The sequence below is a fragment of the Leptonotus elevatus genome, chromosome 10, assembly GCF_054856555.1.
Source record: "Leptonotus elevatus isolate MCC_2025b chromosome 10, RoL_Lele_1.0, whole genome shotgun sequence".
Classification (NCBI taxonomy): domain Eukaryota; kingdom Metazoa; phylum Chordata; class Actinopteri; order Syngnathiformes; family Syngnathidae; genus Leptonotus; species Leptonotus elevatus.
The window spans coordinates 3,971,804-3,999,605 of NC_141248.1; the positions used below are offsets into that span (position 1 = coordinate 3,971,804).

At 40.9% G+C, this 27,802-nt stretch overlaps 1 protein-coding gene across 2 annotated transcripts; it reads right to left on the reverse strand.

Annotated features, from left to right (window-relative positions):
• Positions 1-645: 645 nt before the first annotated feature.
• LOC147166773 (paxillin-like) lies at positions 646-27,740 on the reverse strand. Of its 2 annotated transcripts, XM_086087022.1 has the most exons (14): positions 27,475-27,740; positions 14,974-15,167; positions 14,818-14,873; positions 14,475-14,608; positions 14,181-14,376; positions 13,954-14,101; positions 11,503-12,825; positions 9,424-9,693; positions 8,926-9,261; positions 6,571-6,729; positions 6,247-6,420; positions 4,284-4,365; positions 4,035-4,183; positions 646-3,917 (listed from the first exon to the last, which is right to left on the reverse strand). In XM_086087022.1, the coding sequence occupies exons 1-14, from the start codon at positions 27,485-27,487 to the stop codon at positions 3,651-3,653; spliced, it is 3,501 nt and encodes a 1,166-aa protein (XP_085943148.1). In that variant the 5' UTR covers positions 27,488-27,740; the 3' UTR covers positions 646-3,650. The 2 variants fall into 2 exon arrangements, with proteins under 2 accessions (XP_085943148.1, XP_085943147.1); XM_086087021.1 differs by lacking the exons at positions 8,926-9,261; positions 9,424-9,693; positions 11,503-12,825 and having other exon boundaries at positions 27,475-27,739.
• Positions 27,741-27,802: the final 62 nt, after the last annotated feature.

Genomic DNA, 27,802 nt, shown 5'->3' on the forward strand with positions numbered 1-27,802 from the left:
TTTTTTAAATGTATTTCAGTATTACTATTTTCCTTTGGTACAAAATACTTTAAATTATTAAACTTGCACTCAAATATTGTATAAATTGAACTAAAATAAAGCATTTTAAAAAAAGACTAATTTTATGTTTATAATTCTTATGTTGCATTCGAGAAAGATAAGTCGGAGTTATCCCACTCGGATTGTCGCAGTTCTGACCTTAAAGCGTTCGAGACGAAATGTAAACAACAAAGATGGCTGAGTGATTCCGATAAATTGTTTGTTCTGGTTAACGCAGTCAAATCATGTGTTACATGAGCCTATGTCAAATACCGTTAGATGGAAGTCGGTCGGTGAAGTCGGGGTCCCCCACCCACCAATGTCACAAAGGGGTGTTTCGTTCCTGTGCACACTTCCAGAGATGAAGTCTGAAAGTCAGACTTTTCTTGAACGCAGCATTAAAACTGAATGCTCCTCTGGATACATATTTCTTGATGAGAAACTTTGTTTCCCGGAAACTTCTACCTCTCGCTCTCTTCTTTTTTTAACTAACAGGCAAACAAATGGCTGTTTGTATAATGCCAGTTTGTGAAAAATAATCAAAATCTTTATCAGACTGAAACTTTGTGTTGACAAGCAGGAATATTAACAGAAGTCACAAAGCAATGCCAGAAATAAAGAGCTTATTTTATTTGCATTGGTTAGATCAATCAATTTGTAATCAGGCCCCACATAAGCTTACATAGCACCCAAGCAAGCCAAAATTCCTTTGAAAATAGAATTCCCCAAGATCACAAAATGTTTTCTTACATATTTTGCTTAATCTCGCTTGAAATTGCAAGTCAACCCCAAAAATTCTTTACAATAATATGTTGTATGTGCCCCCACTAATCTAAACACGGCATTCGGATTCATATTGCGTTTGTGGAATACGAGTTGAGCAGCAAAATCTATCCGTTTTTATCCATCTCTTAGGGCGGCCATTTTGTCACTTGCTGTCATTTAATGAAAATGACATCATAGTTGTTCAGGTAACAACCAATCAGGGTTCAGCTTCAGAAAATAGGTGAACCGTGATTGGTCGCTACCTGAGCAACTAAGATGTCATTTTCATTCGACCGGCCTGAGACAGATCAAAGTGGATGGATTTTGCTGCTTGACTCATATTCCAATAACACAAACGCAATATTTATCAGAAAAACATGTTTAGAAAAGTTTGGGGTTGACTTTCCCTTTAAAAGCTCATCTTCCTTAACAGGCAGAAACTAAGAGGTAACTGTAAGAAGACTACATGGAGAATAAAAATCTCTTTCTGCTAACATTTGCAGGCTAACAGTCTAACTGAAGGTGAGATATGTGAAAAGCTGTGAATGTTTAAATCAGCAGGATGTGTACAGTCACTGTCCGCTCACCAAGGGGCGAAATTTCCCCTCTTTTCCTCCTCTGCTCTTCTACTGCAGTGAACATGTGCACATTTTGAAAGTAGATTCAGCACAGCAGACAAAAGTCTCCCTGAATTCACACCAGAAAGGCTCAAATCACAGGCAAGACCACACAGTGTATTCGACCTTATTGCATTGACACATTTGGCACGTTGCATCCTCCACCTTACAACTATTAATGTATATTCAACACATGGCAAACCCGATGATGAAAATTAAGCGTGTGGAAAAAAGTCAAGGCGTGACTAAATACATGTAGTCCACAACAATCTGCTACCATTTGGCACTTGTAGCAACATCACAGATTTGAGTTTTGAAAGAAAGAAAGAAAGAAAGAAAGAAAAAAAATAGCACTGGGTTTTCTTCGACCTGCAAGCTGGTAAAAGTGTGTTTGTGTGTGCATGGCAGAAAACAGGCTGGACTACCATCAGCCTGCATGCCAGTAGAGCCAGCTCTCTCCACAGAAATGCGCATTACAAATATATATTCTCATCAAAACGGCGACAAAACACAGTTCTGTCAAACGCTCGATCGACAGCATAGAAATGTACTGTCGATTCCGATTGTGATGTCAGCTGGCTGCTAGGGCTTATAAAACTACAGCATGTTAACAACAGTAGCATGCACTAGCATAAACCACTTTTTTGTATTCAATACCGTGATCATTTCACAACTGTAAAAGTACGAAAAACTGAACAGATGCATTATTTGTGCTGTTAAGAATTTGTTGCAATTTTAGAAATTGTGCATGAAAAAATTAAAAATCTTTTTTTCCAACTTTTTTTTTTAATGCACTTAAAGTCAAACATCACTAAGCGTGCCTATTTCTAAGTAAATGGCAGAATAGAAAGAAAAAAACAAGGCTACTCCCTGTGGTATAAAACTACTAATGTGTAAGAGTCACCTGTAGGTTGCCAACTAACGTTGATTACACTTTGAGTGAGGGAAGAATTTTTTGGGCCAATCAGTGAGTTTGAGAGAATAATTGACAATTAATTATTAATTAATTAATAATTGACCACTAATTCGATCAGACGATGGATCAATGTAGTTTTTTAAACAACTTTTATATTTACTCCACAGTCAACCGCCGCCATTTGCGGGGGATATGGACTGGCCCGGTCTACAAATAGCAAAAACACGGATAATTTATGGTAATTGAAATGCATAGGGGGAAAAAAAATTAAACCCAAAAACGTCTTCAAAAATCTACGGAAAAGGATTAGGGCCAGTGAAGAGAAAAAATCTCGGAATTCTGACTTCCCCTCACAATTCATAGCTCCATGTCACAAAGTCAGAATTGGCCCTTTGCACAAATCCACTACTTCCTGTACTCAATACCACTACTTCATTTCCTGTCTTTAATGATTGGACAAACTGATTAATCCAGGTGTGTCTGGCCATTGTCGTTGTGGTTATTGAGGTCAGACACATCTGGATTAATCAATTTGTCCAATCATGAAAGACAGGAAATGAAGGAGTGGTACCGAGTTCAGGAAGTAGTGGATTTGTGCAAAGAGCCCATTCTGACTTTAAAGACAGAATTCTCACTTCAAAGTCAGAAGTCTGAGAATAAAGTGAAAATCCTGCCACCGGCCTTAATCCTCTTCTGTAAAAATCACTGATAAACATTGAATATAACATATAATGTCTTATTTTGATCAATGACGTCATTGATCTGCTCAAAATATCGTCCGATCCCGATCCAGCCGATCAGATCAGTCTAGTAAAAAGGTACCAAAGCACCTGAAGCCAGCAAGCATCCAATTTTTTTTTCAATATATATGCACTTTAACTGGAGAGTATAAAAATAAAAGTCACACTAGCTTGTAAAATTGAGCGTGTGACAATTGTGACAAGTCTGATCAAGAGATCTGTGTTTGGAGAGAGCAAAGACAAAGAACTGCTTGGAGGTTTGCTCATAGAATATTCACGCCGATTCGCTGCACAAATGCCATAACTGCTCTCCGCAATGCATTCAGTCAAGCGGCTGACTAACTTTAAACTTACACAAACACATTGGGAGATTTGTGTTATTTTGTTAATGATTCATACTAAAAAAATCTCTTTGGGCTGGCTGATAAAATACCTTTAGCAAAAGCCTGAGAGTTCGGGCAGGCAATGTCACAAGTCGCAAACACGAATCTGTGATGGTTTCTCCGACTCGTGCACGTGGTACAAAAACACCAACTGTGCGCGTTTAGACGAGCAAGGAGAAGGCGCACGAGTTTAACTGAAGAGTTTAATAAAGCAACCGTGGCAGTAGGGCTTGTCGTTCTGCTCCTTAAAGGTGCCCTTGTTGAGCTGCTTGAGGCAGAAAGCGCACACAAAATGTTCCGGGTGAAATTTCTTGCCCATGGCTGTGATGCAGCGGCCCGTGATGGCCTTTTGGCAGCCCGAGCAGAGCGAGCCGCGCCGCTCGTGGTAGTGCGCCTCGCAGTACGGCTGACCATCGTGGTCGAAGAAGCTGCCGTTTATGAACGGTGTGAAGCACTCCTGCCAATGACAGCGAATAATCAAACAGGGCAGCTTACAATTATTATTTTTTTAACAAAAAACAAACAGGACATTTTATTTCTACGTCAAGCAGACGGTACGAGTCGAAGCTCTCACCCTGCAGACGAAGCATTCGGGGTGCCAGAGTGAGTTGAGTGCGGAGATGTAGTTGTCCAGGATGGCCCGGGCGCAACCTCCACACTTGGGTGCGAAAATGTCAAAGTAGTCCTTCCTGCAGTACGCCTTTCCATCCTTCTCATGAAAGCCTGCAGGGAAGAAATTATTCATGCTGACACTCCTGCATGTTTTTTTAATAACTCCAACCTGAATCTGCCCCTGTGAGGTATTCATAGAGTGCTCTCATACCTTCTGGCCCAAAGAAGGCTCCGCACTGGGCGCAGAAGAAATGCTCGGGATGCCAAGTCTTGTCCAAGGCAGTCACCACTTTCTGTCAGATTGGCAACAATCACGGTCAGTTTGTCCAAGGTGTCTGCTACTAATATTTGAAACCAATAAGACACCGCTCATTTTATGGAAATGTGTCATATGTTTAAAATAAAACAGTACTCATTGTAAAGTGTGGTGTCTACACGTACAGTATAAATAATGTGTATCTTATAAACTCACCACTAGGGGGGGCAAGGTCACAAAAGACCAACTACAGTACTCTACATGAAGTAATTGTAGCAAATCAATGGAAATCTATCTAATGTCAGATTATGCAAATTACATTTGTGTTTACGCACGCACACACACACCTCTAAGAAATTGCAATGCAAGAACTATAACACAAATTCTGCCCTTACAAAAATAACACTGGGGAACAAGTTGGGGAAACAATTCTGTTCAGACTGATTGAATCTAAAATTGGCATGCAGATTCCAAAATTGGAGTAATTTTTTTTCTATCACGTTAAGTTTTGTCTCCACAGCCAGCAAAATTCCACTGATTAGCTGTAGTAAAACGGTAGAAAGAAGAGCTGATTACAATTGGGCTCGTCTACAGCTGCCGGGCAACTTGTTTATGCAGTCACAATTGAGAGCCGTGTACAGCTCCCAATTGGTCAGAACTGTCAAAAACTACAAACACAAAGCTAGCATAGTAGCAATTAAGAAGATCATTCTGGCTTTTCTCTTAGCCTTGTGACCATGGGCATATCAGTAATACGTTCTATGGTGTTTTAAGATGTTGATGTAGTTTTCAAAGCTTGTAACTATACCATCTTTGTGTTTTATTAGCAAACACATGCATTTCAGATTAAAAAAGAAAATGGCGAACCCATAGCTCAAAAACTTGATGTGATAGAGAAAAGCTGACATCTTTGAATTCTTAACCCAAAATGAGTTAAAAACAGCTGTCAGATTACGCATCAAAAATTCTGTAATTCAGTTTGGTCTGAGAGGTATTAATTTAAGATGTAGTGCTGTCACTATCGAATATTTTTAGAATTGATTAATCTATTGATTATTCAATCGACTAGTCCGATTCATTTTAATTTTGCATTGAAGTGTATTACAAAAGCATAACCCCCCCCAACTACTGTTTATTAACCAGTGATTGGTGTTTATTCCGTACTTTGTATTCGTATAGTGTTTGAATAAAAAGGGGGATTGATGTTGCACTACGTTACCGGTCTGCTCATTAACAGATGTTTGCAAATGTCTTATTTTGATTAAACACAGAAGATAATCAGTCTTCATTCACGAAGGGCCACAGAAATCAGTGAACAATTACTGTTGATATGATATAAACGTCTCCAAACGATTATTAAAACAGTTGTCGATTAATTTGATAATCGATTGCTTGGCGATTATTCAATTAATTTTGACAGCTCTATTAAGACGTTAATTATGATAGCACTATGTACCATTTGCACTTCTACTATGCAGCTGGCCACTTGAACTGTTTGTAATATTTTGGTTCTCTCATAGGTAAAAATATTAATCAAAATATTTTGATAGTGCTTCTGTATTAGAGCTGTTTTTTTTCTTCTTTTTTACTATTCATGCCGGCTGCTCTTGAGAGAAGCCAAGTGTGGATGTGTCAAACAAGCCCTGAAAGCAGCGCATTGGAAAATGTTGGGAGTGACTAACGTTGGACATTCCCTGGTTAAAGTCCGCTTGCCTACTTCCCCTTCCAGAGACGCTGGGACTGTGCGTGCACGGAAATAAAGATACGAGTGTGTCATGTCTGTCTATCCCACACAAGAAGTCACTCATCCAATAATGGCCATGTTCCATTAGCCTATGAATAAATAAGTAAAGGATATCCACCCATCCATGAGTGCAGTAGGTTATGGCATGAGTGTGTACATGTATGCATTACTCACATCCAGTATGGGCCCATTACAGTAGTGGCATCTTGGCGAGAAGAGACTGTGATAGTCTTTCTCGCAGTAAGGTTGTCCCTCGCGCTCAAAGAAGTTCCTGGAGCCGATCTCGTCCTGGCAGTGGGTGCACACAAAGTGCTCAGGGTGCCACGTTCTTCCCATGGCAGTCACCACCTGAGGGATTAACCGCACATGGGATTAAATGTGAATGAGCTGCAAGGGAGAATTTCTAATAATCCTCATTTTGTATCCTCAAGTATGTTATGCTGGTGACCTAATAAAATGTTGTCCATGTTTGTAAAGTGTCAGGTGAAAAGGAATCACCTGTCCAACTATGGGCTTTTTGCAGGCCCCACAGACGCCTTTAGCCACAGTCTGGACTCCCAGTCTGTTCAAGTCGGATTGCAGGCTCCCCAGCATGTTGTCCAGTTTATTGGCGGGTTTGGCTGGTCCAGTGGGGGACGTCTTTCCCTGCGACTGGATCTAACAGGTTTTACAGATTTAGTACGAGGGGTTAAAAAGGCAAGAAATGGACCATATCTTTTTTCAGGCTTTCTTGGCTGCTCAGGTCAGCGATGAAGTTTGGGACAAAAAATAAAAAATGTTCGCACCGTTTTCCTTTTTGTTGTTGTTGTTGGCATATACTAGTGTACTGTGTTCACCCCTGCATTTTTAGCATCAGACCAAAAGTTGCCTAGTAAAAAAGGATGTTCAGAGTCACAACCTGATTGGACACCCTTTTAGAAGTGTGATGGAACTCAAACTATCAAAACAATAATGCAGAATTAAAAAGGATTCAGATGTATGTGTCAATCTTTTTCTGTTATGATTTCATGATTTCCGTGTCTTTGGTTGATGGAATGGTCACATTTAAGCAAACATTGGTTCTTCATGTGACCTAGATTCGCATGTTGGCTGCACACGGGTTTGGATGATAGCATTAACACCTGACAAAAAGAACTGTGACGCAATCATGCCACAGTTTTGTTTGGACAAGGTATGTTCGATACCACTATTTTTACTCACTTTGAGTACTTACAGAACATCAATACCTGTAGTAATTTTAAAGTTAAAGTACCACAGATTGTCACACCCTTTTAAGTGGGGCAAAATTCGTTCTCCGCATTTGACCCCTCCCCTGAGGGAGCGGTGAGCAGCAGCAGGGGGCCGCGCTCGAGAATCATTTGGTGATCTAACCCCCCAATTCCGTCCCTTAATGCTGAGTGTCACGCAGGGAGGTAAATAGGGTTTTATAGTCTTTGGTATGACCTGGCCGGGGATTGAACCCGCAACCTCCCAGTCTCAGGCCGGACACCACTAAGCCATTGAGCTGATATATCAAACTTCATTTAACACAATGAAAAAAAATGTTGAACAAACATTTCTTTCTTACGCGGATGATGATGTGTCAAATTGCTGCAGTATAGCGCCAACTACTCAATATCAGATTTGTTTTGCCTTTAGTATTGGTGGCTGATATCCACAAGTACCCGATAACTTAAAATAAGGCCAATATCAATCTATCCGGTGTAACATCACTCATCCAACCATAGTTTGAACCTAACCAAACCAAATTAGCTATCCTTTTAAAATGCATTACAGGGCTACTAGCTTTCGGATTTCTAATTTCACAATAATCAAAGACACTGTGGGGTATAAATGTATTTGGCCAAAATCCAATAGAAAGTCTATGGGAAACTGGCCAAATACTGTACTTTTTGCCCCACTGTATAATGTAGAAATGAGTCAGTACCGATAGCAGTTATCGGTATCGGGCCAATACCCTGCCTTATTTAAGGTATCGGTACTCACGACAGCAGACAAAATCAGTATCAGCCACCCTTCTTGTGGTTGTTTTACGATCAGAAACTAGAAACGACAAAAATAGAAAAGAGCCATTAATTGCATGCAATTTTAATGATAAATGCTATATTGGGATATATAGATCTTTTAAAATAATCTGTCATTGTCTTTTGGGAAATTTTACATATAAAAAGTAGTGGTATCAGTACCGGTGGTACCTACTCAAGAGTTGAGTACTCATACTGTCTTAAAAAAGTGTTATTGAACATCCTATATATAATATATGGGTCGGTCTTTTGACAGAGATTATTGAAGCTAAAACATGTTTCAAAAAATGACCCCTATTTGTGGTGATGATGCACTGGTATAGCTGACTGGTCTTTGAGCTATGGCGCCAATTAACGAGTGTCCAGTGTGACAAGCTATAAGTGTAGCGGTAAATGTGCAGCCATATGGCAGATGAAGTTTCAGTAGCAGTGCAAGCCAACCATTCCTGCACACAGCCAGGAGGTGTGACCCTCAACTTGCCTCTAAGCTCTTAAACTCAACTCAGAACACACAACTCGGGGCTCTATCATACATCAGAATTAGAAAAAGGGTCTCGCTATCTGTAGCCTGGGTGTCAGCGCCACTCATAACCTGCACTGGCTGGGTTTCAGGCGACGCGCAAAGAGGTTATCAGTTTCCAGCTTGCTGCCAAAAACAGACCTAAGGATCACACAACCCTGTGGCTGCCATAAATACAGCAAGTATAAACTGAAGTTTGAATGGTTAAGCAAATGACTGTAGAGTTGGCTCCAGTAGATTTAAAGGTCACCAAATGGAAGGATTTTAGGGTGAGAAATAAGAAAAGAGGTGAAGAGAGGTGAGCCATGCCTGCATAGGTGGGAAGAGGGCGTCATACTCGGTCTGACAGCACACTGACATAAAGACCTTGGGGGGCGGAGGTGGAGTGACGGGCTTGGGTGGGGGGCTTGGTGACGGAGGAGGCTGGACAGGGGGAGGCGTGGGCTCCCTTGGGGGAGGAGTAGGCTCCTTGGGGGGCGGCGGCGGCGTAGGTTCCCGAGGGGGGGGAGGCGTCGGAAGGGGTGGAGGGAGCGGCAGTGGCGGCGGTGTCTGTTTTACTGGGGGGATCTTTTTGGGAGCTGGAGGGGACTTCTGAGGGGAGAGGACTTTTCTCTGGGGGACAGGAGACTCAGGAGGGATGATGATCTGGAGAGGGAGTGAGAAAGGAAATGGCAAAGAAGAGCGAGTAAAGCACAAGAACAGGGAAGAAGAAGAAAGGATAAGTTACAAAGCAACTTATGTCCAAGATTACTCACCAAAAGTCAATCTCAATTTTAGATTTCAACTGAATGTGTCTCTAACGTCTACCTTATCCATTGGCGGCAGGGCTCTTTCTTCACGTATTCGCTGCGGGTTTGACATCACGATGACGCCTTCCGTCAGCCAGTCGTCGGGCTGTCGTTTACGCCGGCGTTCCGCACGGCCGATTCCCAGTTTCCCCTGCAGCTCCTCAATAAGCCGATCTTGGGAATGACTCTTATTCACAATAACGGGTCCCATTTTACGGCGCACTACTCCGTCCTTGTACATGGGATGCACGTTGGCGGTCTCTTTTGTGCGACGGATAACCGACTTGAGCTGAAGGGTAGATTATAGTGGAGGTTGTGCAAAATTCCATGGTGGCTTTTCAAGCACAGGAAGATCAATCAATAGCACTCCAAACAATGCTCTGTATTTGCACCGCACACATTTATCCCCAATTGAATTTCTTGTGATGGAAAAAAAAAAGTCATTCTCGTTTGTCACTGCAAAACAAAGCCATTTTCTATTGGTAAGTGAGGCATGGCATACCGGAGACTCAAGACAATATAGATCCATCACAATGCTTGCAAAGCAGTGTGCACGAGCAAAAGCCAGTCAGAGGATCAAGGGAAAAATATACTGTGTATTAGGGATGTTTGATACCACTTTTTTCAGACCAATAACAGTACGAATACTCAACTTTCTAGTCACCAATATTGATAAAAGTAGTACTTTTGATACATAAAATTTCCCAAAAGGAAAAAAAACTATGACATATGATAATTTTGAAGAACAATTTATCCCAATGTAGCATTTTCCTAAAAAATGCATGAAATTAAATGGCAATTTTCTTTTCTTCTAGTAGTAGTTTCTGATTATAAAATGACCACAAACGGTGATCAGCCACCGTTGCTTAGGGATAGACCAATCATGGACGATTATCGGTGCCGTTACTCAGCAATTTGACGAATATCAGCGTAGGGCTTTTTGAAGAATCATATTGCCGATAATAGATCAATGAGCCTCGCAACTCTCTGCACCTTCTGTTTATGTTTGAAATTAAAACTAAGATGAGTAAAAATTTAAAATGTTAAAAAGTATAATCCGAAAGATTTGTTTTGGCCTGTCCGGGACGTTTCTGTGCGGAGACTCAACGTTTTCCTTCCAGCCAAGCCACGGATGCAAGCTACTATCGATGGCATATGTAAATTTAGATGTGTGAATACCAGCTCTTGATTGGTGGCTTGGTTTCACGCATGTTTCTGGTTGGCTGCTGTTCTCAGCTTTCTCGAGCGTCAGTTTTGAATTTACAAACAGCAATTGCAATTGAAAAACATCGCACAGTACCTTTTCATTATTTTATTATTTTATTTATTTCAGATATTTGGAAATTTTGCTAAACTTACTTACTGTTAAAACAATAGGAAACAATTTGTTTAAGTTTTTATTTAGCTTTTAAGATATGCTAATGATCTTGGGAGGTTGTCTATTGACTAAGATTTTTTTTTTTTTTTAAGATGTTCAATTATGCTTAAAAAGAAAGTTAAGAGTTGGAGTTTAAATTTGTTTTTTTATTATTTTTTGAAACTGATATTTTACCTTATTTAAGTGAATGTGAATGTCAGATCCAAATATTGGTTATCAGCATCCTTGACTACCAATAATCTGCATTTGTATCTGCCCTAAAAAAAACAAAAAAAACATTTTGGCCTCTCTCTACCGTGGCAAGTACAGATACCTTGAAATAAGGCCAAGTATTGGCACTTACAAATCCCTGTACTATATATTTGCACAGAAAAAAAGTCTGACAAAAGTTTTCATCTTGACGTTTACATCATTGCTGGTTGCGTAAACATAACAGGCGAGGTCCTATGCCGAACAAAATTGTTGACTCAGGCAAGTAGGAGCATGCAGTCACCCTATTAGTAATTCTTTCGACATCAGCCACAAAAAACCTTTACAAACCTATCCCCCTTTAAGAGCCTTTTGCAATTCTTATGCAGTGACACTCCATGCATCACACCACACTGAAAGTCTACTTTTTTACAGCTTGTGCTGAATTGTAGGAACCTCTCTCCCAATATTTCCTAGTTACATTTCCTTCATGCCAGCTTATTTTTGGAGCGGATTTGATGCATCTCCTACTTGGCCAGAAGCAGACAAACGCTCAATGGCAGATGGTTGTTGTGTGGGTAGATCCAGCGTTGCATCTGGTGTCCCTGGGCAGGTGGAGGGGGTGAAACACTCATCAATCCAACTGGCTTCCGTCATCGGCGTCAGGGTCCCCTCTCGGCTCACATCTGGGTACATGCCATCATCTTCATCCCATGGTCTGTACTCATCCTCAGGCGCATAATAAGCGGGTGGCTGGTTTGCATCCGGATGAATGGAGTCAGGTGCTAAGAGTTTTTCTAAGGCGTTATCCAATACAGGCTCCCGGCACGGCCAGGTTAAGTCCATTATTTCACTTCGTAGTTTTTTGGTAGGAGGGGAAGACGGGCTAGAGGGCACTGCAGAAAGTGAAACTGGTGAATCTCTGGGACTACTACTAGCATCTGCAACCATGTAGGTCTTTTTGATGACTAAAGCAGGACTCTTTGGAGCTGTACTTTCACTTTTTCGGATTGTTGCTTGACTTGAAATCTTTGCACGCGTTACTAGGTGTGCAATCTGAGGGGCCAATTCTGGAGTACAACTTTTGAAATCAGTTCCTGAGCGAGAGACGTTGAGGACCGTCTCAGGACTTGCGAGCTTTGGAGCTGGACTTGAGAGTCTTGGAATTAACACTGGACTCTTGGGAACACTACTTGAAACCTGACCTGATATTTTTGGAACGGTTACTGGGCCAGTAGACATTGGCAATGTTTCTGGAGTTTTTGGTGTTACTGGACATTCATTCTTTTCAAGTATATGTTGGCCATGATGTACAGGTGCTGGACTGTAATCTTTAGGAGTTGGGCTCAGACTCACAGACTGTTTGGACAAACTTAGTGGACTTTGGTTGGAAACATCAACTAAACAGGGATTCCGAACAGCAGGGTCCGAAGTGAAACTACTTGAATTTTTTCCCAGTGAACTTGAGGCTTTATTAGTAGCGACTTCGGTGACTGATGAACTAGATGAGCTACCAACTTCAGTTTCAATAGGTTGCTTTGAGGTACTAGAAACACTGAAGCTCTCAAAACGAGCGATCTCTGAGGTGACAATGCCACCAGCTTCTTTTTTGGATGTTGTAATGGTGACAGTCGAACTACCGGTGAAGGTAGGGGTTGAACAACCGTCTTCATCTATGTGAAGTTCCAGAGGAAGATTGGTACAAGATGATGTGGTGTAGCTAGATGATGGATCAATATCCACAGATGAGTCAATATGGGTAATTGAGGACGGAGTGTCAAGGGTTATCATTGGTGAGGCTAAAGGATATGAGGGGTCTACCACTTCCTGGTTCATTGACAGTTGAGAGTCAGACTACCAGTAACACATACATACGTAAAAACAAAGACATGGACAGTGATAGAGAAAAGAGAAACAGACCAAGAAAAATACGTTGAGATGAAGGGAATGGAAGGTAATGTTTCACAGACTCACAAAATGCCAAGACCGGGCTTACACTTTCCTTTTTTTAACTCATCGCGATTAGATTTAGAAATGTATCTGGAGCGGTGGTTCTTAACCACTAAGATGGAACCCAGGGGCAGCAGAAACAATAAAAACAGTGGAGGCCCCCAGAATTAAACGCTGTGGAACACCTTACGTTCCATTATACATGTGAATTCAAATTTAACATATTCATCTGACTACCTTATTTTTTTGCTCGACAGAGTTAGTATGAAGGGGTTACAATAAAAATAAAAAAAATCACACGATGTACCATCACAACGGTCAGAAGTCGACTCCTGAGGACACCAAATTCCCTGCAATGTAGCACAATCACCTGCAGCCAATGATGGCCTAGCATCATAAATCATTTGAGTCGAGTATGTATCTTGACCCCTGCCACACCCCTGAGACTGACTCACTGAACCCCTGGGGTTCGATCGAACCCAGGTTAACTTATTCACTCGCAGACTGAAGCAACCCCCTTCTTCTGTTTTACTGGATTTTGACTGATTTTGCAAGGCTTACAGAATAATGTGTTCTATTGCTATAAAACCCTACTAAAAGAAAGATTACTCTCTTCTTCCATCAGGAAAAAAAAAAGTACATTTGTATTCTGTTTCCATTTTGCAGCAATTAGCATTAGAATATAGCTAAGTTTCATCATTATTCACAAATCTGTTTTGAACTGTGGGTAAAATCAGCTTGTTTTCAACATGCCCTGGTTGATCTCGTATACTCTGCTGCCACCTGCTGGCTGTTTTTGTAATAACTACTATTGTTTTAACCGTTATCTGCAGTTGAGAGGCTGCATCAAAGCTGTATGCTCTAGCACAAAAAACATTTTAAAAAATGTATAAATAAATCTTTGGGACAATTACAACATTAAAAATAGAACGTATTTATAAGTTTTTTGGGAGCAAATGAGTTAAGAACCACTGCTCTAGAGTTAAACATACAAACCAGTTTTCAAATTAACAAATTCAAAAAAAAGCTCACATTGCTTTGAACTTTGAAGTCCGACAAGGAGGCCATCAGCTCATCTAGCTCTCGTGTGGCAGAGGACGCAGACATTCTTGCTTGTTGCTGTGATTGCGTTTCCTCTTGTCCATCACTCTGCCCGTCACACACCAACAAGGGAGCAGGACTAAAGGAAGAATGGTACAAATTCAATAGCTGACTTGTCAGACCAATGTTCTGTCTTCTGACAGATGAATATCACATACATATGCGAGGGCACTGAGCTCTCCAGCTCATCAAGAAGGCTCTCCACGCTTGGTCGGACGTCTTCTACTCCTCGAACCGCAGCACTGCACGTAGGATTTTCAAACACAGGTGGAGGAACCTGGGGTGGAACAAAGACTCCATTCTCCTCAATACTTTGGACCACAATGCTGGCTGGCAGCGGTGGGGCCGCCTCCTCTATTGACACAAAACGGTATTTTTGCTTTTAGCAAATTGTAAATCACGGTCATTATGAAAAGTTGATTTGATAGAATTGAAACATGTGATGGGCAAACCTTCAGTAGGGAAGGCAGGGGTGCTTTGCTGGACAGAGTTGAGTTCCAGCAGCAGGCGGTCCAGCTCTGACAGGTTGTTACCAAAGGACTGATTAATGGCAGGTGATTCACTGCTCTTCTGCTTATTAGGAAAACTGCACATAAAGCAGAGACATTCAACATCTATTCAAAACTTGTACTAGGCATACAGTATTAGGTGGCATTACTGAAGCATTTGAAGGGAGATATTTTCGTATGATCATAACAATGGTCAGAATGTCATTATAAACAAAACAATGTATTCTAAATTCAAATTTACCAACTATTTTTGTGGTTATGTTTTGTCCTCAATAAATTGTTTCACCTGTATACATGGTCCTCTTCACCAAAGGGTTGTGATGGACTGTTGTTATCTCTTGACTGATGTAAGGAAGTCACATGTGAGTTAGAGTCCATTTAAATGAAGATACACTTTTACAGTGACCAACCTAAGTTCATCTTGATCATTATTGATACTTACAAGTGCATTTACATCTGTTTCCTGTACTCCGTTGAGAGTTTTCTCACAGGGAATAGGTGGGCCTTGCGGTGAAAAGCAGATTTCTGGTTGGGTTTGACCTCCAACAGGAAGAGCGTAGGACGTCTCATCAGATAGGAAAAGTGGACGTTTTGAAATGTGGGATGTTGTGGACTCAAGGTCTGCCAGCAAAGCGTCTAAGGAAGAGCAGAATAAAGATTTTATATTGCATACTTGAGTTTAGCAAATACAACAAAATACTACAGAATGTGGATTATTCAGCCTGCCCATGTATCTATCGTCAAGCTTATACTAAACAAAACACAGTCCATTAAAATTTTCGTACACTCAACCACAACAGGTATGCACATATACGGAAGATGATACTAAGTTGCAAAATTGGAAACATTCACATCACACTTTAGTTATTCATTGACCCTCATCTGCGTGGAAACTCTTCATATGCATGGAGAGTCTCCATTACATTATGCTGCAGTTAAAACATGGAAGCAATAACAATGCACAAAAAAAGCAACTAAATCATCAGTAGATACACGAACAGCCTTACTGTACTATACCTGGGCTTATTATAGCATACCACCCTCACTACTCCATTGCTTCATAAATCCTAAAAAAAAGTCCAATATTAAAAAATTAATAAATGAAATCTTGTATTTAAGTATAAAACTACAACAGATGAGTTAATGAAACATTTGAGGGGATTTGTGTACAAAACAGCCACAAATGGGGATTCAATTTGATGGCAGGGGCATCTTGGGTTTATCTCAGAGCAGTGGCATGCCAGTAACAACTTAGCTACTTGCCTCAAGTGAGCAAGTCAAGCACGCAAAAGACGTCTGACAGGAGTCTTCCAACTTTGGTACGTTACACACGGTAGAGACGATGAGGGAAATTAAATAAAGAACCATTTGTTTAGCTGAGTCAGGTCACATAAGAAGAGTTTTATTTCATGTCATTGGGCTGTATGGTGTGGTTACTACTAAACCTCCCAGTAAGCTGTACAATCGTAAAGCATCAAATATGTTTTAATGGTTTAATTAAGACAGCTTCTGATTTAAAAAAAATTAATAAATACACTTTTAGTTTTCACAGTAAAACAAAGACAGGTAAACACAATATCCAGTAATGTACATGAAATACTAATTAATTATGCATAATTAAAAGCAAGTAAACAATCATAACCAATTCACATAGCGCTGGAAAAAAGCCAACAGCACTTACAAAAGGTAAAGGCTAACACTAGCGTCTCAAATTAATTTACAGTAGTGTGCATGATGTGTCCTTTTAGAAATATGCCTGGGTCCACATCTAGCCTATTCATGATCTCTGGCAAAGAAGGAGCCGTTCTTTTATAAGCAATGACACCCCCCAACTCAAACGTTAACAGTCTCTCTTTGGTCGTCACTGTCTAGAACTCTGAACAATTGCTGTCTGGCCTTCTCTGGGATCCTTGCAGGCTCCTTAGCATCAAATTTGGACTTTAAATAAAACAGCAAGATCAAAACTGTAACATTAGGAACATCTGACGACCTGGAAACCGACGCTAAGAATAGCGCTGTATCCTCAGTAAAAGTTCCCAGACAGCAAGGGGACACAGCAGAGGCAGGACCAGAGCCATAGCTGATCCACTAGGACTGAGTTAGCATTAGCATGTATAGCATGGCTCACATGCCAGCAGACTAGGTTGCACAGCAGAGATCCCACTGTGGACAGTCACACTGCTTGGTGTTTTGTTGTGGATTATGCAAAATTGTGTACATTTCTGAAGCCAACCCTTTGTGAGAAGCATTAAAATAGATTTTGAAATTACTATCATCTCTCACATAATGTCAGTAGATCTGTAGTCACCATGCCTCAGTACAAGGGGAAGTCAACATGTTCAGATTACTAGTTTTAGACAAGATACGCATGTGTGGTTTTCCTGTTTAAGAAAGGGTGGGTGATAATATCAATTCATAAATGCAATGTAATACTTCCCCTACACAATTCAATGTCCTTTCAGCAATGTCTCCCTACAATTCCATATTGATTCAGCAAATCATCTGAATCGATTCACCTACTGGCCAGTGGGGGACGATTTGCATGAGGTTCATGTTGTATGGACGAGATCTGTGTTTAACCAAACAACAATAGGCCCTATGGCGAATAAAGCAAGCAGCAGTATGAAGTGAGTTGCCTTCTACTTTTAAATCTTTAGAGTCATGTTGGATTTCCCTGGAAATTCACCTGCAATTGACACCAAGAGCTGTCCAAGCACAGAAGAAAAGAGTCTCTGGCTGTGTGTTCATTTGCATTATGCAAGGGTTATTTTGTCACTTAATATATTAATAATATTAATTATTATTATTATTATTATTATTATTATTATTAAGACAACAATCCCTAACAATCAAGGTATCTTGCCTAATAGAGTTGAGATTTGATTTTCATGTTTAAATTACATTTTATTCCATTTAAAGCAACGTATCAACAAATATAGTGTTCTAAATAAAGGTTACTGTTACAGAGGACTCAAAATTGCAACAAATCCTAAAAAGACAACATAAAGATTATTTTTACTTGAAAATTCCATTAAAATCATTGTGTCGTTTGGCCGAACTCCTGCTGTTCTCAGAACAAAGCCGTGCAGCAGCTGCTGAAGATCTCAGTCAACAGATGTTAGTCCAGATGGTTTACACTGGGGATGCTAATCAAATTAGCTGTGCATCTGAACTGGCTTTAACCATCATTAAAAACCATTTTTAGCTCCCAAATAACCGAGTGCTGAAACATTAACCCTCAGGCTACACACACTTTTAATTGTTGTAAATGACAATGTTGGTGGTGGATGAAATGTGCAGCTTATTTACCAAGTGGCATGAATAATGTTGTAAACAACAAAAGAGTAGTCAGGAAGTAGTGATGAGGATATTTTTAAGTGTATCCGTTCACTGAACAGTGTGCCTGGCGTGCTCTGGCTCATCCGCAAACTACACAAATACAGAGGTGTGTCAGCTTCTTCTGCCAAGAGGACATACCACAAACACATGCATTCTTCTGTGGCCAAAAATGAACCTCCAGTAAAGTGAGAAAAATCACAAGAGCCCACTAAAATAACAAAATACTCATTTACAATAACTGTATCCCAATATGATTTGTTTTTCTTCAATCAAGGTATTTGGGAGCAAGGTGAATACAACCCTAACGTGGACACATGGTAGAGTAGAGTAGACTTGGACTACTAGACTTATTTGAAGAGTTTACATATCATTTCATGATATAGAATCCAACTCAAGCCACATGAAACTGGGCTCCGTTCAGCGATCATCAAAGGATGAACTGCATCTGCACATTTGGTTTCTATTTTATTTGCCTTTTTGACTTCCTATTTTCTAGAACACTTGTACTAAACAAAGGCTCAACAAGGGCTCTCATGTTGTACATGAAGGACAGTTAACGACTTAGTGGGCTGTTTGGACATTTGAGTGGTTAATATTATAAGTTGTACTTTAATGTTGGTACAGAAACCAAAGAAGGACTCATATTAGACAAACAAAGCCATTGAGCCACTCTAAATGTACAGTTAATCCAGTTTACAATTGATATCAGTCTAATGATCTGAGCAGTTCCAATCAACAGACAGAGGAAGTGACACGGCAGGGCACAAAAGGCTTGACAATGAAGCATGGCAATGAAACAGCAAGTGAAACCGCAAAGTGTTTGCATGCACATCTTTCAAGGCGAAAATGTGGCTTGACGCAGACTGAGGAGACTCCCTTCCGCTCAGATGAATGCTATGCATTTTAATTACACGGACATTGCTTCATGCAGGGGGTTCATTACAGGAAAGCGAAAGAGGAAGTGAGAGGAAGATAAAAAGGGGCTGACGAGATCTGGGCGGCAGGAGAGCGGATGAAAGGATTTAAAATGAGGGAGGGGGGAATCTGCACGAAAGAAGGGTATGGAAAGACAACCATATAAGGAGTACATTGTGAACAATGCTGTGCGATACTACAGTAAGAGCAGCTCAATATCGTCGCTGTCCTGTGAAAAAACACGTCCATTTTTATTTTATTTGTTACGTTTTGGGGATGTGTGCGTTCGGATTCATCCCAAAAAGTCATAAGATCGTTATGTCCAAAAAATGGACGTAAGTGTTTTTCACAGGACAGCGACGATATGAAGGTAATTGCACATATTAAGTTCAGAGCACTAATCTGACAAGGACATCAACACAAGTAGGACATAGGGTGTCTTCTTGACACACATCTCAGCTAATGTTAGCACACACAAATCAATGCACTTGACTGATATGATCAAGTCAAACGATTGTAGCTGATAGTAGTTAGGGGACCAACAGAAACATGAATATTAAACCTGTTTCAAGGCAAAACTAAAGTAGGGCTGCTGATTTTCTTGCTCAAGGCAAACAAGAAAAACAATGGCTTCATCTTAACTTTCCAAATGTCATGACATTAAAAATAAAACTACATGAATATCCAATCTCTCCATTTGTGCTCGCATTCGTCCAACAACTCATTCCTTCCTGCAATTCCTTTGGTTCTTTCTCATATTATTGATGCGGCTGATATAAATTCCTGACATGCCGCAGCTCGTTGTCCACATGAGTGGTGAACAACTGAACAAGATAGCTTCAAGAGGCAGCGCGAGAAGTGTGTCGAACCAAAGCGAGGGAGTGTCTAATGTGATATGACAGCCTTTCATGTCGTGTTGTGAGTAAGACGGCCTCTCTGTGCGTTGCATGATAACACACAATGAATAGCACCGCCAGTTGTTGGACCTCAACACTTGCACTTGATGACCCCCCCCCCCCCCCCCATCCCCAAGAGAGCCTCACTGAGGACAGCACTACAGGTGCAACAATAAGACAACAACACAATGTACATCAGTTTTGGAGCTTGCATATGAAACCCAGGAGCTAAAAATACCTTCCCCATTTGGCATTAACCTGTAGGACACAAAACATCCTGTTAAGTAGATAATAGACTCACTTGGGCTGGTGCTAAGGTCTGCTTGAAATCGCTTTGTTTCTTTTTTATTGATATTCACAAACAATAAATCAATGTTGATTTGCCGGGGTAAGAAATTGGCAGAGCATGGCAGTGAAGTTTGTTGACATAAAACAAAACTCAAATAAGTCAGTGCCACAAGGTCCAAACCAAACGTCTTGCGTGTGTTGAAGGCCCCGCCCTTAAGAGGCTAATAGGCACTCCCGAGATTCAATAACTCTGCTTCTGACACTCTAATATCCTTCAAAACTCACATCGTCTGTCTGGCGCACCGCACAATGGGTTCGCTGGCCCTTCTCGCGATGCTAAGTAAACAGGAGGTTTAAATCATTGATGTGCTCCTGCCAATAAACAACATCATCGCACTGAAGGCAGATAAATTATATAGGTTGGGCTTTTAATAAGAATGGCATTTTAAAATCTATTGACACTAAACACACACCCATTAAATCCCATGGGTGTTTTTTTTACGGAAATAGGAGTAGAACAGTTACAAGAAAAAATAGAAGAGACACATTTGTATTGGAAATATTTGTACTAGATGACAGAAACATTGATACATACATGCATGTAATTTTTTATAGGGATGGGCCAGTACCGATACCTGGCCTAGTGGCCTTATTTCTACGATCAGGGATTAGAAATTGGAAATTAAAAGAACAAAAATTGCATGAAATTATTGGCAATTTTCAAGGAAAATGCTTTGTTGGCATATAAATTTAAGTTATTTGGGTGGGGCGGGAATTATGTACTAAAAGTGCTAGTGGTATCACAGTATCGGTACTTGGTATTGGTATCGGTGACTACTCAATGCTGAGTACTCATACGTGGTGTCAGTCTGGGGAAAAAACGTGGTATTGAACATCCCTAAATTTGTACTAATTATTTATTCTATGGGTATATTTGGTCCATAAAAATGCTTCGTTTTGTGAACATTTTAGTTTTTGACAAGAAACTTGAACTATAATTGTGTGAAATGTATTTCCATACTTGGACATGGTAATAAATAAAAAATGAAAAATAGGTCTGAAAAATGGTTTAGCATTCTTGCAACAACCCTTCTGGGAGCAGGTGTACACTAAACAACAGGCCTGATATTTTTTCCCCGACAGCCATCAGTTTGGTCCGGTTGTGTATTTCCTCCAGTAAAGTAGGTCAGAGGCACAAAAACAAGTTGCTCTCTGTCCCCTCTAGGAGGACAAGGACACAAGGAAGTGAAGTGAGAGGACAGCTACAAAGCAGAACCAAATCACTCTACTGGAAAACAATCAGATGTATGTGAGCCTACTGTATATCTGCCTGTGTGTGTGTGCGCGTGCGTGTGCGGAGATTAGTAATCCACAGTCTGCATCAGCGGGACTGTTATTAAACCATACATCAAACTTCCTAAACTATCCTCATCAACTGCCAGATTCTGACAACAGAATTCAATCAACTGTAGGTAGATTGGACCCCAGGAGGGTGCAAACCTTCACCAGTATGCAACATCTCGGTCAATATTGTATGACACATTTGCAGCTCCTGCCTGTATGGCTAATAAATAGTGAACACAATTAGGAAAAGAATACACTCAAATGTTATAAACAGCTGTGAAAAAAATACATCTCGTCTTTGCTCTGCCCCACTTGGCTGAGGCAACCCTTATCTTTGCCCATGAATCAAAGGCCTTTATTGCTGTACATTTATTAAACCTGTGCCAACTTACTGACAACATTTCTTGATATAAGAGCACTGTGTTATCTCACCCCGCACACCACAATGACCATAAATTTTCCAAGAGATCAAGACAAATCGGTGAAAAAGCTTTAGAACCATGAGGAGTCACTGAATCTACCTTTACCCAATGGGAGCTTGACAGTTGAAGACTGATAAACCAAAATTGGAAATGCGATATCAAAGAGGAGAAATATTAAGACGGCCGTAGAACTTGAAAAAGAACACACTGTGAAAATGAAATCACAGTGCCTACAGAATCAGGTAACGACCAATCACAGCTCACCTGTTTTCTGGGTTTGGTCATGTGACATTTGCAAAGCTAAATCCTTTGGCACGGTGTTGTCATTTTTAGTTGACAGCAAGTGAGAAAATGGCCGCCTCGAGAGATTGATAATGGGTGGATTTTGCTGCTTAACTAATTCCATAAACGCAATATTAACCGGAATGCCGTGTTAACAGTCATTTCTGGACTATAAGCCACTATAAGCCGCTACTTTTTTCACTTGCATTCGACCCTGCGGCTAATACAAAGGTGCGTCTTATCCATCAGATCAAAGGAAGCGCAAGAGCGCCAGGCAGAGCAAAACAAACCAAGTGAGTCCAATTGCAGTAGGAAAGACAGAACGAATGCGAGACAATTTGTGCCCTCATTATGGAAAAGAAAGTAGCCGAAACCCAGTGCGGTAACATTAGCTGCGTTTCCATCGCAGGACGTTCAAGTATGCGGAGGGGGGTAGGGACTTTCACAGGAACCGTCCTCTCAGCCGGCCCGCTTGTGGCTGTGTCTCCACTGCAGAGTAGTACCCATTTCGCGACATCACGAGTTTCAATCGACACGTTAACGCCGTGCGATGGTTTCTCCCGTGATGTCACCCAAGCACCGTGCTACGAAAATCTCAACGAGGAAAGAGAAAAACTTTAGGTGGTTGCTGTTTTTCTCAGCTTTTTATTTTATGTACCTGTCGTGGATGGTTTGAGTAAGAGGAGACGGCGTTTAGATGAAGAATTTGAAAAGGCTGACTCACAAGTCACGAGTTTCGATCGACACGTAATCGCCTTGCAACGGTTTCTGTGACGTCACCCAAGCACGACGCCGCAAAAATCAGAAAAACAACGAGGAAAGAGAAAAACTTGTGGCGGTTGATGTTTTTTTCAGCTTTTTTTTTTTTATGTACTTGGCGTGGATGGATGATTTGAGTGGGAGGAGACGGCGTCTCGATGAAGAATTTGAAAAGGCTAACTAACAGTAGAGTGGAACGAAAATAGGCGAATGGTTATTAAGAGAATTGTTTTGGTGAAAGAGACTTAAGCCGAGAATGCATCATCGTCGCGCATGAAGGTAAGATAATTTTTTTATACTAAATAATTTTTAGCCAATCAGCACGAAAGCCCGCTCGGGAGTTTATCGAGCCGGCGAAGTACCTACCCTCAAGTAGGACCTCTGCTCGTCCCTGTAAGTTCCTGTAAATGTGGCCCAGTTGGGAAGACTCCTGCAGTGGAGACGCGCACATACGGGGCTGGTCCCTTAAATTTACCCCAAAGTTCCTGCAGTGGAAACGCGGCTATTAAAACACCTGCGGCTTATATGTGTAACAAACACGAGTATTCCCCAAATTTAGCTAGCGCGGCTTAGTCAGGTGCGCCTTATAGTCCAGAAATTACTGTAAACAATTATTGTAAAGGATTTCTTTTTTTTACTTTAAGTCTTATTATAAAGCAGTTAACTTGTAATGAACAAGTGTTAAGTGTGAAGAAGATAGTTCATAAAGATTTTATGACGATTGAGAGTTTGACCCTGAAACAGTTAAATTGCCATTACAATATTTGCTATGGGGAATATTGTTGTGATTATGAAAAAAAATCTAATAGGCCATAGAGTGTTAGAAATGATGACAGGTTACATAAAATACATGTATAGCTACCACACTCTGTTAGATGTCAAATGTTGCAGACCCTCTAGCTGCTTTTATATTTTCTTGCCATTTAACATTAGCTTCCAAATCTGGTTTCCTGGAGGCACATGAGAAAGCAGAGCACACAACTAAAGATATTTCAGGATATTAGGATTTGCTCCTTTCGGCTCAGACATCTCACTGAGGAAGTCCGCAGAAAAAGGCAGTGAGTGACTCACAGAGTTTGTGACCTGCAGTGTTGGTTAGCGGCACACAATGCACTTGACTGTCACCAACCATAGAACACAGGGAACTTCCTGTCACAAATCGTGCACTTGGCAAGTAAAGGAGCGGCTCCAACAAACAGGAGCTTACTTAACTGCCATGTACACCACAATGCAGCAAACAAATGTCGCCTTGTCTACATCAGCCTGATTCTTTTTTTTTTTTTTTTCGGTAGAGTTGACTTTACATCAACACAGGAGGGAATGAGACCCACGTGAGACGACGTGACTGGTTGTGGAGCTGTCACTGCTCAGTAAGATTGCTTGTCAAGCGCCTGTTCACACAAACAAACTAGGATCTGACGAGCGTATGCGTATGCGTGTGCGTGTGCGTGTGTGTGCTAACCAACATATGGTTCAAAGCCCTTCAGCAAGTTTACTTCAAAGTTAAACAGATGGACAAAACCCTGCAGGAATGAAGGAGGGATTCCTGCAAAAACTCACACATTACATTCATCCAGTGTGAGCTTGTCCCTAGAAGGCCAACGTTGCTCAAGGTTCTATCAGAAAGTAAAGTTATTGATGGCAGACTTGTATTATTGTCAGAAATTTTGACACAATCACAGTTGCTCAGGGGTCAGGTAACAATCGATCATGGCTCAACAATTTCCTGAGTTTGGTCATGTGACATTGGCAACCCGAGTTGTGATTGGTTACCTGAGCCCTAAACAACTGTGATGTCATTTTCAGTCGACAGCAAGTGGCAAAATTGTAACTCCACAAATGCAACATTAATCAGGATTCTAGTAGAGCCACATAGAACATATAATATTATTGTAAAGATTTTTTTTTACTTCCTGTTTGACGCAACACTAAGGAACTTTTCAACCTTAATAAAATACTTTCATAACTCTTCTGATGAAACATCAACTTAAAACTAGTTGGATGGTACCGTTGCCATGACCTGAGGGGGTATGTATCATTTTTACTGGCACTAAGCAACTTCTACAAAAAACTACAAATGTGCTGACTGCTTTACAGCTGTCATGGCAGAAAATGCAAATTAACCCAAAAGTTTTGTCTTCAGAGAGATTAAAAGGCTAATACACTACTGCGCAAGTTTGGTTCATGTTCTGATGATGTAAAGTTGTTCCTGTTTAAATCATATTGTACACCTTTGTATGCAGCTCTCCATTGGCATAGTTATAATTAAAAAAAAGCAAGTATGTAAAGGCTTCAAGTGGCCTATAATGATGCTCTGCGAGTGCTTTTAAGAAGGCCACGATGGACTAGTGCAACTGAGATGTTTGTCTCTGCGCAAGTGAACACTTTGCAAGCTGTACTAAGAACTTTAATGTATAGTTTTGTTGGTAGACTGGGAAAGTCTCAAAATGAAATTTTTGTGTCACTCACGAATATTGTGCAATTTGCTACCAGTCAAACATATGGAAACACTGGTATGCCTGTCTTCTTAATGTGTAACTTTTTTTTTTATCTATCTATCTATATATATATATATATATATCTATATCTATATATATATATATATATATATATATATATATATGTATATATACATACTGTAGGTAATGAGAACTCTGTTTCAAAAAGTGAGTAAAGTAAATCTCAAGTAACCACATCATTTGCCAATCTAAATTTAGACTTAAGCGTATCTAGGCTACATCAGTTCTCATTTAAGAAGTACGTCGCCCACATCCACTCTGTGAGTGACATTTCCAACGCTGTGGCGGCTGAGATGACAATGCTCTGGGGAGTTGCTTAACTTCAAAACACTGCCACTAAAATGACAGTGTGGCAAATCACAATGAGAAGTAACAGAGTTGAAAGGTAGTGCTCATCAAACTTAGAGAAAGGAGGCTGTTTGAGAGCCATGTCTTGCTCGTGCATGGCCTGGGTTCAACTTCGGGGAGTGAGGAGGTGAGGTCAATTCAAGTTTGCCATGAGAAATGTCACGGCATCACGAGAACATTAAACACATCTGTGTCAACAACAAAGCAATTCAAATCATCGCTCCGCTTGATGTTTCCAGTGTGAGAAAAAGTGGATGACCAAAATGTACAATCTGCATTGATCTGCTTTGCTGCAAACTCAGCCCGCTTTTAAGCAGCGCTCTGCGTGTTTGGCCACCTGGATGCTTGCATGTGGAGAGAGTGGGTTGAGCAAGAAGAAGCATGAATTCTGGCTGTGACACAATCCTTTCATGTGGCCTGATCCCACCCACCCCTTGCTCCCACGGCTGGGTCACACAACACATTTCACGATCCTGTGCAGCTTGTGGATAAGGAGAAAGCAAAGCTGCCTGGTGGGATCAGATACCAAAGCGAAAGAGGGCAAAGTGAGGTGTCTGCAGGCCAATGAAAGGTTTCAGGTTGCTGCTGCCTCATTACTTGAGAAGAGGGACTCTTCTTCTCTGCTAAAAATACATGACGGAGTTCTCTTGTGGGTGGCCGATAAACATTTTCACCTCCCAAAAAGCTATTTGAATAATTATAAACAGACCGTAGACAAAACACAAGCCTGATACATAGCGCCTCATGTGAAACTAGACGTTTTGAGATCGCAGCCAAAACCATGATTTTATCTACAACCACGTGACATAGACATTTTACTGGGTTGCATGACATTCTTTTTTTATGCAGCCACTTCAAGGAGAGCTGTGTAAACCGAGGAGCTATCCATAAATATTGACTGGATATAGAATGACTAATTCTTTGTAAAGTGTCACTCACGCCACGTTAGCAACTAAAGGTGTGGCCATGTCTGGATAGTCAAAGTTTTCTGCTCTTGGACAAGAGTGTCCAGATTATTCGACTTGATAGGTCTGCCTGTCTCCACCTCACAGATGCAGGCAGATTTTCTGAATGCAAACGCAAAAAAATTACTTCTAAAACTTAACTTCACAGCTCAGAACACAAAGTCAGTGTAGGAAAAAAAAAAGTCCCAACATACTGTGATAGCTTAATTAGCCTACTTCTGAATCTGAGGTTTCCCTCTCCTTTTTAATTACAGCACCTTTTTTTCCCCATACACAAGGGAGTATTTAACTTAAAATATTTACACTTTAGAAAGATCACACAAGTTGGTGGCTGATCCTAAATAGAAATGACTGTTAACATGTGGTGCAAGTAGCTGACTAAAAAGGAAATGTGCAGGGCCGTATTTTAAGTCCAGCATTCAACTCCAGCTGGGCTTGAACATAAACGCACCACCGCTGACAGTATAGTTAATTATTGACTTTAAAATGCCTGGTGGTTTTCGTAGCCTTTAAATGCCACTCCTACCCAACCCATTTGTACGAATAGCTTATTTCTAATCAAATGTCAAAATCTAATTAATGGCTGTAAGCATTAAAAGTTAGAGGACCTTGAAGTGGCCACTCAAGCCAGGTTCGAATTTCCACGTCAACTCATAAACACGGACATTTAATAGACTTTTCATAATGTCCCTGAAGGTAATTAAAGACCACACAAGGCCTTTCTCTATGGATTACACATGCTGCGTTCACACAAACTTGGACATATTCGCATTTTCCTCACACAAACAAGCGTGCTAAACCGCGTATTCGCGTACACGAAGGTGCTAAAGCGCTCGCATGTTGTTGAAATGTAGCACTATATTTACCTAAATCATCCATGTTGGCCGGAAATCGAAACTGTTAAGAACCCCGCAACGTTCCCGCTCCGTCGAGCACCGTTTTGGTTGGGTTGGCCGCTCCTCCGGTGTAGCGTCCGTTCGCTAAAATGTGCTGGATAAACGCAGCGAAGTTTTCAAGTTCCCCTCGAACACACTCCCAAACACCACTCATCGCCAGATTGCCCCTGAGAGGAGAATCTCTCCAGCAAGGGCCAGCCCACTCTGCTAGCCCCCCTGCCGCCATGCAGCCCCCTAGCTGAAGACAGAGGAGGCTGCGCCATCTAGCGGCAAACGAGGGAAGTTCAGAGCTTTCGTG

Coding starts and splice junctions, on each gene's coding strand:
- LOC147166773 (XM_086087022.1), bottom strand. Junction 12,826..13,953: donor ACTTCAAAGTTCAAAGCAAT/GTGAGCTTTTTT, acceptor TGTTACTGGTAG/TCTGACTCTCAACTGTCAAT. Junction 3,918..4,034: donor CCGAATGCTTCGTCTGCAGG/GTGAGAGCTTCG, acceptor TGTCATTGGCAG/GAGTGCTTCACACCGTTCAT.